Source organism: Lagopus leucura, unplaced genomic scaffold (genome assembly GCF_019238085.1).
Source record: "Lagopus leucura isolate 7727_CA_CO unplaced genomic scaffold, USGS_WTPT01 Super-Scaffold_100157, whole genome shotgun sequence".
Lineage (NCBI taxonomy): Eukaryota > Metazoa > Chordata > Aves > Galliformes > Phasianidae > Lagopus > Lagopus leucura.
In genome coordinates, this window is record NW_024962334.1 from 20,027,096 (window position 1) to 20,046,806 (window position 19,711).

Here is a 19,711-nt window from a genome sequence, read left to right on the forward strand (position 1 = left end):
CTGCTAAGCTCAATGTGAAAATCCTCAAAGCGCCATTAGCAAGCAGCCATTTTACACTGCCCACTACAAAATGACCCTGCTGATGTTTTAACTTGAGATTAGAGGAGCGGCTAATTCTGCTACTAATTTTGCCCCTGCTTTTAAGACCGTGAAGGCTTGTGGCTGCTCTGGTATTGTGGACATAAACCAAATCGAATGAAACAGAAAAAAAACAACTATTTCTTTAAATCAAGCAGCAGTCAGATGGTAGCAATTCCTAATTCTTCATCATCCAAGATGCATCCAATCCAAAAACCAGGAGAACAGATCTCTGTTTGCCCACATGTGTGAGCAACATGTTTTACCCTTTTTACATTTCCAAAATGAAACTGACTAGTATTAGCTATGTCTTTTGACACATTACCACAGACAAAACAAAGTAGATGGACCTGTGTGATAATTCTAGTCTTCTCTTTTGGTCACATGCTAGAAAACAATTGCTGCCAAAATTTCTGGCCACAAACCAGTCAGTTTCTCACAAAGCTCACACACAAGCATTCTGTACAGCTCACTGAACAGTTATCTAATTTATGGATTACAATTGGATCCACTGCCAAAAAATGACTACTAGACAAACAGTGCCATTCTTTTCCAATTAACATGCTCCATAATACTCTTCAGTTCTTAAAAACTTTAAAAACTCATCTCATTGTTCACATTCTCATCCTATTTATTCATTCCATTTCATGGACAGGCATGAGTTCTTTCAACTGCTACTTAACCATCTGTCAATCACAAAATCTCTTCCCTGCTATTTCCATGATAGCTGAGTCCAGAAGGACTATCAGGGACTGTAAATTGCTGCCCATAATTACAAAATGATTTGAGACAAGAAATATATTCATTTTCAAAACAAAACCAAAAAACAACCTCATATAGTTCATTTACTATATTCCCATAACTAACTCTCACTTCCAAAACACAAGAATAGATAGTCTGGCAAAGAAGCAGCTCAGGGGAGACCTTACGGCTCTCTACAGCTGCCTGAAAGGAGGTTGTGGAGGTGGATGTTGGCATTTTCTGCCTCATAACTAGCGAGGGGACTAGAGGAAAGTTGTGCCAGGGAGGACTCAGGCTGGATGTCAGGAAAAAGTTCTACTGCCAAAGAGTGGTCAGGCACTGGAATGGGCTGCCCAAGGACGTGACAGAGTCATCATCCCTGGAGGCGTTCAAGAAACGTTTAGATCTTGTGCTAAGGGACATGGTTTCATGGGGAAATATTGGTGGTAGGTGGACAGTTGGACCGGATGATCTCGGAGGTCTTTTCCAACCTCAGTGATTCTGTGATTCTACATCAGGTTTAAAGGACTGCTTCCATCAAGATGGGTCATGGTGTATTGTCCTGAGGAACACTTACAAGAAAGTGACCTGGCAGGAGAAGCCAAGTAAATATTATTGGATCACTCTTCAACATTTGATGTTGATCACAGTTACTTTCTTATTTTAGTAATACAGTTGAGTGACTGAAGAAACATAGTTACATGGATTTGACTTTTTTCCTTCCTACGGTATCTGAAAAAGTGATATCTTCTGCTCCTGCAACTCCAATGCTCCCCTGAAATCTGACCTTTCCCATACTGGTGATAGAACATTTATAATACCACAGGCAAAGTCCACAAAACAACATAGACTGAGCAGTCTGCATCCATAAATGATTCAAATTTTCCTAAGTATATTATAAATAAACAGCATCAGTAACTAGCCAACACTGGGTAACTGTGGAAAGGTTCTCATGGAAACAATAGCAATGGTGCCTGAATAAGGCATTTAGAAGAGTTCTCAGCACTTCACAAGAAACACAGAACACTGGAAACAGTACTGTGGCAGACAGTTTGGCTCCTTTCTGCAAGATACTGTCAAAAAGTAATCCATTAACTTAGAACATATTCTTTAGTTTTCCGTGGCTGTACTTATTTGCCAGGTAAAAAAGAAAAGCACAGTTCTAAATTCTGTAAACAACGTACTATTAAGCATTCAAGGCTCTCTTCAGCACTGAAGCCAAATTCAAATCTTTGTTTTTCAAGCAAAATAAACAATAAAATAAAAATAAAATAAACTTAAAAAAAAATAATAAGAAATCCAGAATCAGAAACCTCCCAGCATGATTTATGCAGGTTATGAAGCATTTCCTGACCTGCATGGTAACTATTTGCCCAGCTATGTTCCAATTCCAGGTTCATTTCAAACTGGCTTGAGGAGATGTTTTAAGATGAAGTATTTATTGCCAACAGAATTTACTATTAAAAGCAGTTTGCATAACTCTGAGAAAGGTGAAAGTAACTGAATGAGCTCTTCCATAAACAGCAGAAGTGATTTTTCTGCATGTTTAACCTCTCCAACTGTGCAATGCTTCCAACTCCTCGCTCTTTCCTCGAGGCAAACTCTCTCACCACTTCTGCTCTCCAACTACTGTCAACACTTGCTATAACTTTCCCTATGCAGTGCATGGCTTTTTCATGCATACTGCCCTGACCAAAAACCACCTATACTGTGGAACTCATAAGAGCTTAATATTTTCCACACTCTGATCCCTTAAAAAATGTAATTTAAACTAATAAAAAGTAGAAGGGAGGAAAAACCAGGATGAAATGAGAAAAGAGAAAAGAAAGGGAACAGATAGTCAAATGTAATAGTATAATCATAAGTGCATGTATACTCCATAAGCCAGTCCCTGCCCAATTTATCTTCTGTGAAAGTGTTAAAACAAAAAGTGCAATTCCATAGTTTAGTGTTTTCAGCACTATGCATCTTAATATGCTGTTGCACCAAATACCTGTATATCACATTTGACACTTATATGCCAAGGTAGGTTATATGTGTAAGATGATACTGTGGTGAAGCAGTACTACTCACTTGCTAAACATAGATAACCAGTTCCTAAAAGAGTTACACAATAGAATCCATGAAACTTTAAGTTATGTTCTTCCTGGCGGCTTGTTACACAACTTCACCAAACTAGATACAGAATGAATGAAAATTACATTTTCTGTTATTACAAATCACATTGAATTCTTTCGTTTTTCTCCTCCTTGAAGAATTGGGAATATGAAAAAAATGAGGTGGAAAGGATAAGTAACTACTCTAAAAGAAAGTGCTAACTTTCAGAGAGAGAGAGAGAGATCTCAAATAAAAAAACTTACTTGAAATAATGCAACTTTGCCCTCAGGGACTTTTGTTTTTCTGCCTGCCTCCAGATGGAAACAGAAGCACAAAAACTTAAGCTGCTTTAGACTTTTCTTTTTTAAGTGAACTCAGTAATTCTGAACTCCTGAACTCTGACAAAGTGAGTGATAATTTACTTCTCAAAAGGCAACATTTAACTACCTTATCCATTAAGTCGTATTTTCTTTTAGCTTCCGACCCGATTCTTTGCGTACCATCCAGTTTTTGCAGCAAATGAAGCAGAGAGCCTAGAAATAACTAATTTCTCGTACATGCTCATGATTCACCCAATGGAACAGTGTAAGAGGGAACATGCAATCTTCTTCAAAGCGTGCAATAAATATGACGTGCATTTTTAAAATGAGTTTCCAAAAAAGAATCAAGCAGTATCACTGTAGGTCTGACAATGATACGAAATAAATTAAACTTTCTAAATGAAAACACAACAAGAACAAAAACAGAATGACTGAAATATTTTTGCATTGTAATTAACAATTCCTCCAAACTCAACCTTTCCTTTTCCAGTCCCAATTTTTGCTAGATCAAAGACTGATTTTAAGGGTCACTCACCAGTAACTTTCTAAATCAAAGCCTTTGGTCCCTTAGTAATGATGCACAAATAAGAGCACAAGGGAGGCCAACAAACTACTCTTCAGAACAGCATTCACCAACAGTTACAGCATTGAAAGTTGAGGTAATAAAGTGTTCCCTAGTTCCAACAGGCCATGGCACAGTTTGTCAGCCTTTCCAGTGCCTACCCATGTTAAGCAGTAATGCACACCATTACGTCTGTATAGCATACAACTGAAAATTTAGAAAACAAAAACCAATCAAACATGACTTAACACGTATAACAAAAAATGTTTATATGGCTCTGTACCTATCTAAGAAAGGATGTGTTTATGCTGTGGCAAAAGCTTTGCTATCTTTTTCATTTAAGAGACTTACTGCAAAGTACCAAAACAAGTTGAAGCTGGCCTAGAAAGTCCAAAATCCACTGAGGATTTACAAATCCTAATCCTTAAGGGCCAACATGGAAACTGGTAATAGAGTAGCAGAAATGGGAAAACAAAAATGTCAAAATTTCATTTATGTTTAGTAGAACATCACGTTAAGTGGGAAGGACGTAAAGTTGCAATTTAAGCTCAATGTAGATCACATGGTGTAAGAGAATCAAGGTAATTCATTCTGCAAACTGTGCACCTGACATGAGCATGAATGCAAAAAGCTGAACTGAAATGCAGAATGTATCAGGAACTGAGACTACCTGGACAATCTAAGAATAAAGCAGTGGAGTAACCTCCAGTACGCATTGAGTCTTACAGTAGAGACACCACCACGAATGAAGATGTACTTGAAGCGTTAAAGGCTAAAGTCATGTTCATTCTTAACTCCATGCAACTACTTCTTTACCCTGCATCCAGAGTAAAATCCTACATTCAAGTTGGCTATAGTTCAGTTTTTGTTTCATTATTGTACCAAGATCCATGTGTGCACAGTAATGCTGTGAGTTGTATAAAGTGAAAAGGAGTAAAAAGGAGGCACCTGAAAATGAGGTTCCTTGAGTATTCCAACCAACTCCGCAATATTTTCATCTTTATTTATTAAGGGACTGATGTCTTCAAGAATTTCATTCACCAGCTCCAGGTTGTTGTCACTGACAGCCTCAAGTTTAGAATCTTCTAGTCTCTCGTGAGCCTGTAAGATATAATAATTACATACGACTGTAACGTAATTAAGTTTCAAGTAAATAGTACTTCTAAATTTTAAACTTTTTAATTAATTTCTTGCTGCATCCTTCAGTGGGAAAAGAGGAGCCATTACATATATTCTAATCTGTGTATTTTGTCTTTGTAACTGCTGAAGGATTCTGTGTCCTTAACAATGTGACATGAAAAACCTTAAAAGCAGCACCTGTCAGATACACTTGCATGTCCATGTTTCCTATGGCCTCCATGCTACATTCATCAAACAGCCCTCTCTGAACAGTATCAAGCCTCAGACTTTTTCTGCTTCAGAACCCAGGACAAGCAGACCTTCTAGAAGAACAAAAACAGAACTATGCAATTGGCTTGGAAAAATACAGTCTGCATTTGAGAAAAGTTTATCTGAGGCTTCTCCTAGTCAAATATATTTGAATGGCAAAGTTGTAAAGAAAGTCTGATGATTGAAAGGAATTCTGAAAAACAATCTGCAGAAAAGGAGGCTAACTCTGCTGGGCTGTATTAGTCAGAACGCTGCCAGCAGACTCCCCTCAACTCAGTGTTGGCAAGGCCACAACTGGAGACCCGTGTCCAGTTCTGGGCTGCCCAGAACAAGAGAGAGGGAGTTATTGGAGAGAGCTCAGTGAAAGGCCACTGAAATAACAGAATGGAGCATATCTCCTATGAAGAAAGACAGAGAGCTGGGAACATTAAGGCTGGAGAAGAAAAGTCTTTAGGGGGACACGCTCGTCCATGTGTACAAATACCTGAGAGTATGAAAAAATGGAATCAGGTTCTTTCCACTGCTGCTCACTGATAGGGTAAGAGGCAAACTGAAACAGTTTGAAGAGGCTGGAGGGGTCTCTGGGCAACCTGGTCTAATGGAAGATGTGCAATTAGTTGGTCTTTGAAGTTCCTTCTAACCCACACCATTCTATGACTCTGTGATTCTAATAAAGGAAAAGGCTTTTTACATTTCTGGCTGGTCTGAAATTAATGTGCAAATAGTCTGACAATCTCAGAGCTCTCTGAGAATTCACGATTCTGACAAAACTAACTCTTCTAATAGGGAAACGGATTTGATACACTTTTAGAGGCAAATGTATTGGTACAAATTCCATGCATGTCATTCATGAAGTGTGTTATCATTTTGACCTTGCCCTCATTTAGATCTACTGTCTCGGATGGAAGTTCAGGGTTCAATGCAGAATCAGAAAAAAAAAAATTGAGTGTGATCATGCCATACGGACTCAGTTAAAGCCTTCCAGCATTCTTGGGAAAGCAAGTTTGTACTTAAGATCATGTCTGTTTCCATTACAAACACTTTGTTCTTTTTTTTAAATCTGCTTGTTAAATTCCTGCTAATTAAATGTTACATTATAATTGGACAACTACAAATTCTTCGGAATTATTGGAAAACTACAAATTCTTTGCAATGAACATTTTCTTCATGATAAATATTATAGATGAAGTATGTAACAGATTCTGCAGCTAGAAACAACTCTAATCAACAAAGTGATTTAACTTAACTCCAGTAAATTTAGCACACAAATTTTCCCCTCTGCAGTTCTCTCACCAAAAGATGAGAACACTTCCACTGTTTCTATTTTTATTCCTATGCAACTTCTTCAACATGTAACCAATGTTTTTGAACAGTGTGGTGGCATGCTCTTCTTGACCTGACTTTTATTGACTTTCATTTGTCCTGCCACTGCTTGAGTGATAAACACCATGGATGGTTGTGGTGGCTGCGGCAAATCATGATGGGTGAAACTGGTTATGAAGGCTGCATCTGGCTGAGAGCAGACTGACGGGAAATAGAACACAACAGCCAACGGCTAATTTGAGCTATCTGCCCACCTAACAACTGTGCTAGTCTGTGTTTGACTCGAGACAAATCTGAAAGACTAACATCTGTAGTCGGTACGTAAATGTGAGTGAATCAGTCATCTTAGTCCATAAATAATGAGCAGCCCAAGAGCTTGCTGAGCTCTCCTGCATGGCAGCTGGCTGCATAACAGATCTGCCCACAAGTAGGGACAGTTTTTGAGGGTACCACTGCTGCAGAGACCCCTCACACTTCAACATCGAGAAATTCCTTGCTGCTACAAATCCTCAGTAGGTGAATAATAGTTTGCTAAGCTTTGCAAGCTTGCTAAGATTAAATCGTAGATTGATTGTGCACCATAACCACGGACCAAGTCTGGGGCTAGGAGTGAATTCAGCCACACCTAGATCCCTTACCTCTGCTGTCCAAAGACTTTAGAAAACTAGGGGATCCACTCTGAACCTTGTGACTCAATGGAAGTGTCCCTTGGATGAGTGTGTTTAATCTTATTTTCTATGAAGTAAATAATCAAGTGTACCTTGAAATCTCAAACCCTGCGAAATCCCCATTTTATTTAATCGCTATTTTATGTCAATACACATATTGCTGCTTCTCTCTTCTGAGTTGCATTCTATTTGTAACTAACAGTTAAACAAAAGTGAATTCTTATACAAACTCTTATGTTGTCCTTTCCAGATTTTTATAGAGCAAAATGATCCTTCAGCTGTACAAGATATTTCCTGGCTGCCCACAGGGCATTGCTTCAGACGTTTATTCATATTAAAGAGACAGCTATATTTCAGTTAACTCTTTTTTCTCTTGTAACGAACATATTTTTATGAAGAATAAGAAAGAATGCAAGTGCTGTATGATATTGGCTGCATTTTCTTATGATAAAATAAGCTACATTTTAACTTCAGGGTCTAAGGAATTTTAGGGTCAGCATCATCTTAGATACTTATAAATGAATACTACCACCTATGAATAAAGTAGTTGCATAATGTAAGACCAAAACTAAGGCTAGCCCATGTCTGACTGCTGCCAGTCAAAGGCCCAACTATTACTCTGAGATCCAGGAAAGGGTTTGGAGAGCATATTTCATTGGGTTGATCAGAAAGTCATTCTGAGCCAAAAAGACGACTTGTTTATGCCATGGAGGAAAGAAGATTATTACTCTCACATTTCATCTTTGGAAAAAATGCTAGAAAACAAGGGATATAGGTTTTGCACACAACATGGGTCACAAGGCTATTAAAACCAAATACCTCTGATTTCAAGTATTTTGACATTGTCTTCATAAGTAAAATTAACACAATACTACCAAAGTCTCTGAGTTTTACTCTTTCCTCTAGTTCTCCATGTATCAATAAATCGTTGTACACAGAAATTATACCAAATATGCTCTGTTTTTAAGAACACCTTCAAGCCTTCTAACAAGACATACCATACATCAAAGGTACACAACAGTCCATACTCAGTGTTCATGTAACAGTACCAGTTACAACATTTTCAGATTCTACTCAGAGCAGGAAGTTGAAATACCTTAGCAAGAGATCTTACAATGGGGTTTTCCATGATTCCTTTGAGAAAAATTAGGTCTATTTCTTCAGCGCCTGTCGACGTCGGCAGATCAGTAAGGTTATCCAGTACCTGCTGCATGGCTGCTGACAAGAGAAAAAAAAAGACAAAATAAATAAATAATTAAAAAAAAAACCCTAAGTATTGAGCAAAACAGACTTGGATAATCAGCAACAACTCAAAAAAACCCACCACGGTATTAGAAATAGAGATTTTAAACAGCTAACTACTGAGCGCAAGCAGGCAGAATGGATAAACTAAAATTCTTTTATTTGAAAGATGGAAATAAGTTATCTATCCAAATCCTTAGCATCACAGTCAACTCGAAGGAATGTTCTAGGTCTGGATTAAACATTAACTATTATTTAGACTGAAAAAATTCTCACGTATAAACTAGATGTGCATAATACCCAGCTACAATGAAAGCAACTAACTCGTGATTGTTTTGTTTCATCTCTCCTTCACAGAAAGCTTTCAGCCCTCATACATAAACCAAACAACACTAAGTTTTAGAATGCTTCTATAGGCAGATGTCACTGTTCTTGAAATGAATACAACTTCAATTATTTTTTTTAACCAAAAACGTATTGCTAAGGAAGCAATTGACAACACTTGCATGCACTCTCAGCAGTCATTTACAGCCCCCAGTTCTGACTTATTGCACTCTGGCACTAAGTGCTGTAAATGCTAGCACCAAGCTGGCTCCACAACATATTTATATCGGGAAGTATATCTTAGAACTTGAAGCATACTGTATTTGCATGGTTTTCCCAGTGGAGATATTCTTGGCTATCAACAGCCCGCAGAGAGAACTACAGTAACTTGGGCTGAAAGGGAACAATGGTGCTCAAGGAAAGCTCTATAAATCCCACCATCCCCACTGTCCTGTCTCACAATGTCATTTATGAGGTGATGAGAATTTATTGTATAACCACGTCCTTCAACCCTTTCATTTAAGATAGAACTGAACAAAACAGATCCTTTATGTTAGATAGCAGTCAGCACATTCACACACTGCAGAGTTCTTGTGCATTTGAGCGTGTGTGCAGTAGCCCTTTGCAGGCACTTCCTGGCTAGCTTCAAGTCCGCAGAGATGAGCATATGCAAGCTCAGGCTCAGCACAAAAGGGGACATCACTGAAGAAAATCATGAAGTCCTTCACAAGGTAAATGATTTTTTTCACCTCTTCCAACACACAATTAAATACACTCATCTTGTTAGCATTACCTTAATAGTGAAAAACCTACACTGTTGTTTTTTTTTTTTAACGGTATGTTGTCAAACTCTTGCACAGTTACGTTTGCATATTCAGACACACACATACATAGGCCTACTACAAATTTTTCTGTCAAGCTTTTCAACAAAAGTACTAGAAAAAAATACTGTGTACGGTAATACTCTGCATGTTGCATAGCAGCATATGTCAAGATAATCAGAAAGCCTATATGCCCCCCTCCCACACAAGAATTTACCCTCCACTCTCCTCATTGCTTTATAATGAAAGTTATTATGAAACACGGCAAAGCAAGAGAACAACAGCATTTCTCAACACCTACTTTCTAATTTGAATGTTCCATAGACAACTCCATTCCAAGAAAATACTTTCTGGCTGTACTTTCCCTCAAGTAGAGCTGACTTTTCAACAATCAAATCATCTTGGAAGGTACATTTTAACTACAGCAGCGAATGTCAAGAGACTTTTTTTTTTTTTTCATGCTCTAACCAAGCTTCTTGCTTCCAAAACATGAATCCTCTGTGAAACCACGGGAAGGAAGAAAAGTGATACTTAAACTGCGCTTTCAGATTCTGAAGCAATACTATTTCTATGTTTTCAATAGACAAAGTGCTGTTAGTGATCGCACATTGGATAAAGTCACCAAACCAACCCGGAAATAGTCCCTGCCTTCCTCACACTAAGTATGTCCTACATCTTGAGGAGTTTAGCTACAAATGCATAAGGCACTCCTTATATATCTCCATGTTAATAAACTGTTTCCTATGTAACCCTTTCAGAATTCAGCCTACCTTAGATGATCAAATTTAAAATTAAAATTTCTATTTAAACATTAGCATCAAAGAGAAGCTGTTGAGAGCATCATTTAAGCTTCACAAGAATGACTTCCAGGGTTTGTGTAGGATATTTTCAAATGAATATTACATTTAATAACTGTTTCACAAATTCTACCATCAGAGCTGCCAAAGCATACTTTAGTGTTCTTAGAAGACAGCAGACACCTTTATATAAAAAAAATTCACAAAAGCAGACTTGCATCCCAGGTGCTCAAAACATTGCCATGCATCTAATGGTTGCCTTTTCTCACCCTAATGCTCTCTAGTGGTGAGAGCTCAGGAGTGCTCCATGTCATTGAATGCTTTGGTGTCAAACAAAAAAAGAAGTGTCTGCTTTTCTTTTGGGGGAAATATTAACTATGTCTCTTGTCTCTCTCATTCCATCTTTTAGAGGAAACTGGTAAGAACATATTAACTTTAAGAGCTGTACTATTTACTTCCTTCTCCCTCCAAACAGAAACCTTTTTGTATATTCAATGAGCCGCCTGGGTAAAACTTCAAATTTTCATCACAACAAAGGATTTGCTCTTGTGAGAATAATAGGTAATAAGCACAGCTGAAGGAAGGAGCAAGGAATACAGACATTACAAGAAACACACCTTGACAACAGCCTCCAGACAGCATAGGAACTGAGCAGCAGAAAGAGGCTTTCAGGTGAGACAAGGTGCTGAAGCAAAGGACTCTCAGGAACAAGTACAAACAGAACAGAGCATGAGATAGGACTCCTAAGAGAAAATGAGTTTACAATGGGGCACCCTCCACTACAGCCCCTGGCTTAGTGACAGGGAAAATACACACACACCTAATTCCCACAATCAATTTTCAAAGAACATCTTTATAAACATTGGAAGTTTAAAGCCTGAAGCAGGTACTCAGCGGGAGCGTACTATTCTGTTGTGTACATGCACTGAGCAATTTATTCCTACTGAGCAGGTGAGTCTACACTCAAAGTAACTAGTTTGTCATTTGAACCCCATATCAAAAAGGGAAAGGAAGATGCAGGGGGAAGGCATGTAAACTGGTCTTTGTAGTAGTTACCATGCACCCTCATGTCTAAGAATGCAGAAATTTCACTTACGAATGCAGAATTTACTAACCAGAATTAACTCATCCTAAATTCATGTATGGCTCTTCAGATAACCAAAGGCAGATGCTTCAAAGGCTTAATCTACATACTGTACCTTACAACAGTAAATTCAGATCAAACAGAAGTAAAAGTTACTATGACAAACTCTTCCTAAGGAAAAAAAAAAAAGACATTTTCAACAAGCTCTCAACCGTGACTCTTCCATCAAATTTGATTTTTACTTTTTCTTTCAGTGCCTAATTCTTGACCAGATTAATTCTATGTAAAGGAAAAAGGAAGCATACATTTAAATAAATTTTCCAGATTTGTGGACAGAAGACAAACGTGTCTCTCACTGGGGAAAATGAAAGCTTTGCAGAATGAATACCCTGCACAGATTTTTTAGCTTAATTTCATTTTATTATTCTCCAAGCTAACAAATGAATGGGGAATTAAAAGAAAATTCTGTAATATACTTAAATAAATGTATGCATAATTATTTTCCCATGACCCACTCATTTGGATAGGGAGGTATGATAAATACTTCAAGACTGTTGCTGAGAGTAGTGGTGGAAATCTAGAAAATTAGATTAAAATCTTGTCACATCCACAAGTTTGGAAACAATTTCTCACGGGGAATGAAAATCTTTTCAACAGGGATATATCCAAAAGAAAAGTTTCATAAGACATCAAAATACATACAGGAAAAAAAAAAAAAGGAGGATTTATACTGCAGGTTATTCAGTTATCTGAACTGTCCACTTCTCTCACCATAGGAATACCAACGAACATGCTAACATTTTGAACTGGCACAAATTACTCACTAACAGACTATTCATTAAGAATATATGAAATATTAACTAGAAACAGAGGGCTTTGTCAGTGTAAGGTTCAAAAACCAGGATAAAATAAAAATCTCTGGGAAAGCAGTGCAGTGAGCACAAAGGGCATTGCGCTCGCATTGCCACTGCCAGCAACTGAATACACCAAGCAGAGATCAGACTTAGAATCCAGACAAGAGCTACACAAAGAAACCAGAACTGCGGTTGGTCTCTCTGCCACATTACAAATCAGTCACATAGTGCCATGCAAAATATGCGAATGCTGTTACTGCTGTAGGGTACAGTGATGCTTAGGCTCTCAACCATCCAGAAACTGAGCCCGTGCAGCAGTGTGAGGTGTTCTCCAGGCAGGTAGCACTGGGCCAGCATGGCTGTAACCCTACTGATAGCCCTCTTAAGGTTTTCTGGGCAGCACTCCACTGTAACATCATGCAGGCACATTTTCTAAGCAGGACCCCTTCCTCATTTAGTAAAGAATGGACCTCCTCTAGAAACAGCCAGATTGTTTAATTAAGGAAGCTGCCGTCTGCAGCACGCATACCTCCTTCACTGCAGAATCAGAGAAATGAATAGCATAGAATTAGGAAAAAGAAGAAGGAACAATCTAATTGATAAGACTGAATGCTCCCCTGGAAACTTATAGTCTACTGACTGAATTTTTGCATGTTGAAAAGAAGTAACAAATGACTAGAGATGTTCTCCATTTTTTTTTAACTTCATTTTCTCTACATCTCCTGACAAGCAGAGACTAAACTATTTTAGCATAACTGTAAATAGAAGCTCGAGCAGCCCACAGCCTTAACAAACCCAGCTCAAGTACATTTCATTTCACTCGCCCATTTTCTGTCATGGATCTTACGGTCACAAGTCATGGGGGAAATCAACACGTCCACATCCCAAATACTGCAGCCCCACTTCTTTCAGGCTATTCAGTTCAGCTACAGAATGAAGAAACACACATTTTTTGATGAACAGATGGACCTCACAGCTGCATCTTTTGGATAGAAGAGCAGTATTTTAAAATTATTTCAGTAAAGATAAAAAGGGAACACATATGGCATCATACCTCCAAAACTAGCTGAATTAAAAGGCTGTGTTTCATTTGTAGAGAAATATCCTGACCAACAATATGATACTGCCAATAGCTACATTGAAATTCAGTACCGAGGAAGTTGTGATGGACTTCTTGTGAAGAACTGTAAAGAAATCATCTCAATCGTAAAGCACAAAGGCAGCTGCCTTAATGTGAAGCCCACTAATGTTGATGCTTCGATGATAAGCCTGTGCAGGTGTTTAAATGACAGTAACATCAGAAACCTTGGTAATACTCTTTAGAGAAAGTCCAGTGCAAGATTCAGACACAGATGATGAGGAACCTCGAGTACTGTGTCCACTTTTGGGCCCCTCACTGCAAGAAAGATATTGAGGCCCTGGAACGTGTTCAAAGGAGGGCAACAAAGCTGGTGAGGGGTCTGGAACACAGGCCATATGAGGAGAGGCTGAAGGAGCTGGGAATGTTCAGCCTGGAGAAGAGGAGGCTCAGGGGAGACCTCATTGCTCTCTATAACTTCCTGAAGGGAGGTTGTAGTGAGCTGGGGGTCGGCCTCTTCTCTCGTGTCATCAGTGATAGGACCAGGGGGAATGGTTTCAAGCTACAGCAGGGGAGATTCAGGCTGGACATGAGGAAGTATTACTTTTCAGAAAGGGTGGTCAGGCACTGGAATGGACTGCCCAGGAAGGTGGTGGAGTCACCGATCCTGGGGGTGTTCAAGGAAAGGCTGGATGTTGTGTTGAGGGACATGGTTTAGTGGGAGCTATTGGGAATAGGTGAACGGTTGGACTGGGTGATCTTTTAGGTCTTTTCCAACCTTGGTGATTCTATGATTCTACGATTCTATGAACTGAGAAGCAAACATACAAATACGCTGAAAGTCTTTTCTGATAGATAAAAGGCATTTCATGTGATAGTTTGTACTGGACAAGTCTAAGCCCACAGCTGAAAGTCCTCTGCATTAAAAAAAAAAAAAAAAAAAAAAAAAAAGTAGAGGAAAATCAGAATCCTGCATGGCAGTTTCTTTTTTACAGCCTGAGCCACGTAATGAATGTGCTTCTTCATTTATTTTTGGCATTTTTGCCACTGAAAGAGGCAGGGAGGCATAACATACCTTCTGAAAGGTTCAGCAGATGCAATTAAAAAGAATTCACTTTTCCATCTTTCCGCTTAAATAGCTTCCAATCTTCACCAAAAATAAGCAGCATTTTTCAATTAATTAAAACATAAATAAATGTTTGAAAAAAAAAAATCAGTTAAAACAAACAATCACTAAAAAGTAAATATTTTCTTCCCAAATGTACATTTAGGAAAATAACAGAACACAAGAAAATACTTTCTTTTACTGTGAGGGTGGTCAAACACTGGAACAGGCAGCCCAGAAAAACAATGGAATCACATCCCGGGAGATACTACCTTCAAATAAATTTTGGTAACTCATACTAATAACTGTATTGAAAGATAGAAATCTCCACTCTTTCCATGATATAAGAGGTTCCAGTTTAAGCCCTCAAATACCACCAGCTCATTTATGGATGCCTGCATCTCTCTAGGGCATCTCAGGTGACACTGAAGAAGATGTACTACCATTGGTGGTTTTGAGCTAAACATAAGAGTTTTCATAACACTGAAAAAAAAAAAAAAAGAAGCAGACACATGCCTCCAAATGATTTATGAAATGATACTAAATTGCTAATATGCTATTTTACAACTTCTAAATACTGCTCATTAGAAACGCAATGACTACAGAAAGTCTTTGCTGAATATCTGAACATCACCACTACCAGCTGGCAACAAATAAATTCACTTCCACAATTTCTGAGAAGATTACACACTGCCTTAAATATATACAGCTTTTGTTCTAGCTGAATTTTTATGACCATGTCAATCCTCCTAAAGGACAGTACTAAGAAAGGAGCCACATTTTGAAATCAGTTCAGTTTCCCCCTCAAAATTTCATATTACACAGTTAAAATAAGACATAGCTTAAAAGTAACCACTACTTTTCTTCTCACTATGTTGCCATTTTGATGAAATATTTTCTGAGATCTTTAAGAAAACCTTCTGCATGTGTACATTTCTTTGAACCTGTTGAGCTACAGATACAAAATCCAAACATTGCAGAGATTGAAGAAATTGCTATCAAGCACTTGAGTAACCCAGAAACCTAAATCTGTTGCAGGCCATGGAGGAAAGTGAAAGGAAAAAGAGATATTCCATACTTCTGAGAGCCACTCCTGTAGTCTAGACAAGTGGACAGTATATGTATTCCACTGCAGGAAAAAGCAGATATGTTTCAATAGAAAGATGGGAATAGAAAAGTAGTTGAAAATGTGCAGAACCATCTAACCACGCTGATGTCCTAGCAAATTGCAAATCAGTGAAAAGCTCTTCCTAAACCAGATTCCCTCTTCAAACCTAGGCATTGTGCCTCAAACTGCAAAGGCAGTAATTGATTTTGAAATGAAATACTGGATTTGATGTAAAAGCTTCAGTCATATAACACAAACTACAGCACATACAAGCAAGTCCAGTAAAAGCTTTAGCAAAAGGATGAATTAAACTACTTCATTTTCATAAGTGTTCCTCCTTTCCAGCCACAGATTTTAGAAAAGTATGTAATGATGCCACACAAAGACAACTGAACTTTAAATGAACACTAGCATACATCCCAGAACAAATATCAATTTTGGTGAACAAAGAATATATTACCTTAGTACTTGACCAATTTATACTTCAGGTTCTAAATAATATTCTTTTTACTGATTTTTAGATGAAGGCACAAAGGATGATATGCAGTCTAAAGGTACCACTTTATACACAACATTCCAGTAGAAATTCAACAACTTTTGGGACACATACGCTTCCCTCCACATCTAACAGCCAGAGCAGGCTGAACTCACGAGATCGCATCAATTACTTTTCCTACTATTTTGAAAGAAACAGCTAGATGAAGAAACGCGTTTTCTCTGCAGTCACACGCACAGGCAATTAATGCCACCATTTATAAAGTTCAAAAAGCCAGCGTAACATATGCAACAAAGCAAGCACATCCTTTGAAGTGTGGCCTTTCCTTTCTATCTTTTCAGCTTCCTGAATCAAAGTTTTTTAATTTCTGTATTTTTGTCACAAAACTAACTGACAAAATACTAAAATCATAAGTAAAAACTACTTTTCACTTACATATGCCCAGGAATAAACTACAAGATATAAATTAGTCAGATCACGGTACCATTTTTCTCAAAGGAAAAGGAGCTGAAGATGTGCAGAACCATCCATCACACTGATGTCCTAGCAAAATGGAAATCAGTGAAGAGCTCTTCCTAAACCAGATTCCCTCTTCAAACAAACATTAAACTCAGGAAGAGGAAAGAGTGAATAGTCTCCCAAATGGAAAGAATTCTACTTTGTGTGCGTTACATACTTTCATCCTGTCACTGGTTTCAATACTGTGTTAGCGGGTAAACGTGAGCTGTGAAGCTCTGAGATGCAAGTTCTGCTGCACTTCTAAGCGCAGACACTTCAGAAACAACAGGCAGCTCAGGTCTTACTATGAACACTTTTATTGAAGTATTTATCTAGGCACACTACACAGGCGTACATCCAAAGGAGAAAGCCAGAATTCACAAGGACTGTAAGGTACTGACCCAACAACTGACGTTGTTGGCTGACATGAATGTCATGACAGAACAATACGCAAGAGCTATTAGGTAACGTGCTTTGGGTAAGTCTGCCAACAAGACATGGAATCTGTAATAAAATGAGTTACTCTATATAGAACAAAGTAACAACACTATGCCCACTTGTAGAGTAGAGAGGTTCTTCCAGCCCTAGCATCTCCAGAGACCCATGATGAATCCCATTACTGGAGATCTTGCTGTTCTTGCTGAAGTTTGCATCCTTCACATAAAATCACCTGATCACTCCTACCACTCAATTAAAAAAAAGCCATTGGGCATTTCCTGAATCTTTGTCAACATGTAAAGGAGTTTGAGCAGATCTTACTTAACGCAAACCTATTTATAGCTAGAAGACAATGCTTCAACATTCATTTCTCTAACATAAATAATGCAGTTGAGCCTCTCCTATATTATAAGGCAAGAAACAAACCTTGAATAATTTCTTCTCTTCCTACAGTCTCTTCCAATCTGTACCTCCTTCCAGCACGGAAGGACTGTTCAAAGTGAATTAGAAGCGAGTCTCATGAGCTCCTTGCAAAATGCCAGTCTTTCTACAGATACAGGCAGATCATACGGTCTATTTTGTCTTACATTATATGGTCAGCTCAACTTGCTGGCTTGACACAAAGGAGTATATAAAACATCATTTTGAACTTGTCTCCTCTAAACCTTAATGTGTACCTGAACTGCCCTTTCCTTTAGGTGCAAAAAACTACACATAAATTTTGTCCCGTTGCTGAAGCAGGCTTCAAATGGCTTTTTTTTTTTTTCACATTGGCTTTCAGCATTTGAAAATTGCTCAACAAATTCATAAAATCAGAACACGAACAAGCACAATATAAGGTGCTTTAGAAAAATCTCAACATACTGTTCTGTATCTAGAAATGAAAGCCACTCTAGTTTACAGTAGAAAATACATTTGGTTATTATATAATTCCTACCCCATTTGTTCTAGGAGAAAAGACCCACCATGCAAGACTTGTGTACGGTGCAATTTTCCATTAATTCAAAAACTGCTTGCTTTCTCTCCAGGTTTTCCCCTGCAAAGCAACCTGTGAATGTAAGGTTTAGGACACAAACAAAACTGTAAAAATTATTATATTTAAAGTAGTTATCTCTGGACGAGGACCTCACTTTCACAGCATCACACAGTACACTTTCCAGAAGTCTCATCTGCAGTTCATTGCCAACCTCTAACATGCCCACTAAAATAATCATCCCACCACTGCTAGCTGTGATGTATTGGATAGAAAATGGTTTTTCCAAAATTTTTTGTAGAATGACATTGCTGATGTTTTTAAAATGGTGAAGAACAACACATAAAACTTTTCATACTTCAAAAGAGAGACGGCAAAATATAATGGCTTGTTAAATGATTGAACTGCATTACTGCCCTAAATGCATCTACCATTTGAAAAATATTTTCCCAGCAAGATTCTATTCTACAACTTTTCTTTCAACTAAACGCAGTCACATTTTGCACAACTACTCCTTATTCTCAGCAGTTACATTACTCTAGCCCTAGGAAGCATATGCTCAAGAACCCTGCAAAAGGAATAAAGAGAATCACCTTGACACTCAAATTGTGAAGGGAACTGAAAAATTCCACGGATAAACTCGCACTGCCTTTAGTTATGCATTTTAACTCCCAGACTTCTTTTCCACAGAACGTCGTCATGATTTATTCAGGTTCACAAATGTTTGATTAAAATGGGAAATTAAAGTTCAATTTCAGAATATCTAGGCACAGCAATGAGGGGAAATGTTATTTCTAGTGGTCTTCAGACAACCTGCATTAAGAATCACACATTTTTAAGAAAATGGCAATTTCAAATGTTTGCCACCTTCACTCTGAAGTCATTTTGCAACTTACTGCTGTGAACACTGAAAGACAACTTTCCACATGTTATAAGGCAGATACAGACACAGAAACTGCAAAGGGTACCTTCAAAACAGTGCTCTGCACTTGTACCTGTGATGCATACTGACAAGGTTGAAATTTTCTACTCTATTTCCTCAGAGTACCAAGTTTGGTTACATCAAGTTCTGCACACTCACTTCTGAATTTTCAATCATGCACTAACTCATTCGAACCAAAGCAAAAAACAACAATAATACAACCCAAACCACAGAGCTTTTGAGCAAAGGCTTACAGTAAATAATTAGTGACTAAATGGTTAAGAGTTTTTTAATTACACAATGAATTTGAGATTCCTGTCCACCTGTCCACTCCCTTTAAACAAATTAGTTGGCAGAACCTTGAGAACTTAACTGGCACTTCAGAGTAGCGGAAGGGCTGCAGCAAATAAGAGGAAAACAAACTTCATGCTCTGAAATATAATATTCAGCTTTGTATACGAACACCTTGCTTCAAACAGCTATCAATCCCCATTGCTCAAAGAATGAGCTTAAATTGAGTATTAAGTACAACTAACTTCCCAAACGAAACACTGAGAAGTCAGAAACACGTTATGTGCCCAGATATAATCTGCTGCTATTGTACCAGGCCCACAGGCGACATGAAAGTAAGCAAAGTCTGGTAACTCCTGTAGCAGAAGACAATCATCTCATTTCAGTTTATTCCTCATCTTTGATAGCAAAGAACATGCTTCCAGTCACCTACATTACATGAATTCCTCCCGTCATTACTGTAACAGAAGCCAAATTCTGCAAATCTTCTGTTCAATTCAAC

The 19,711-nt window shown here is 38.1% G+C and overlaps 1 protein-coding gene across 4 annotated transcripts in view; it reads right to left on the reverse strand.

Annotated features, from left to right (window-relative positions):
• The window catches only part of PALS2 (protein associated with LIN7 2, MAGUK family member), a 56,195-nt gene that overhangs the window by 18,211 nt on the left and 18,273 nt on the right, over positions 1-19,711 (reverse strand). For 2 of the 4 annotated variants that reach the window (XM_042888365.1, XM_042888367.1), the window contains exons 2-3: positions 8,275-8,396; positions 4,747-4,899 (exon numbers count right to left, since the gene is read on the reverse strand). In XM_042888365.1, the coding sequence (XP_042744299.1) occupies positions 4,747-4,899; positions 8,275-8,391 (270 nt within the window). In that variant the 5' untranslated portion in view covers positions 8,392-8,396. The remainder of the gene's footprint in view (positions 1-4,746; positions 4,900-8,274; positions 8,397-19,711) is intronic. The other 2 variants (XM_042888366.1, XM_042888368.1) reach the window with 2 other exon arrangements.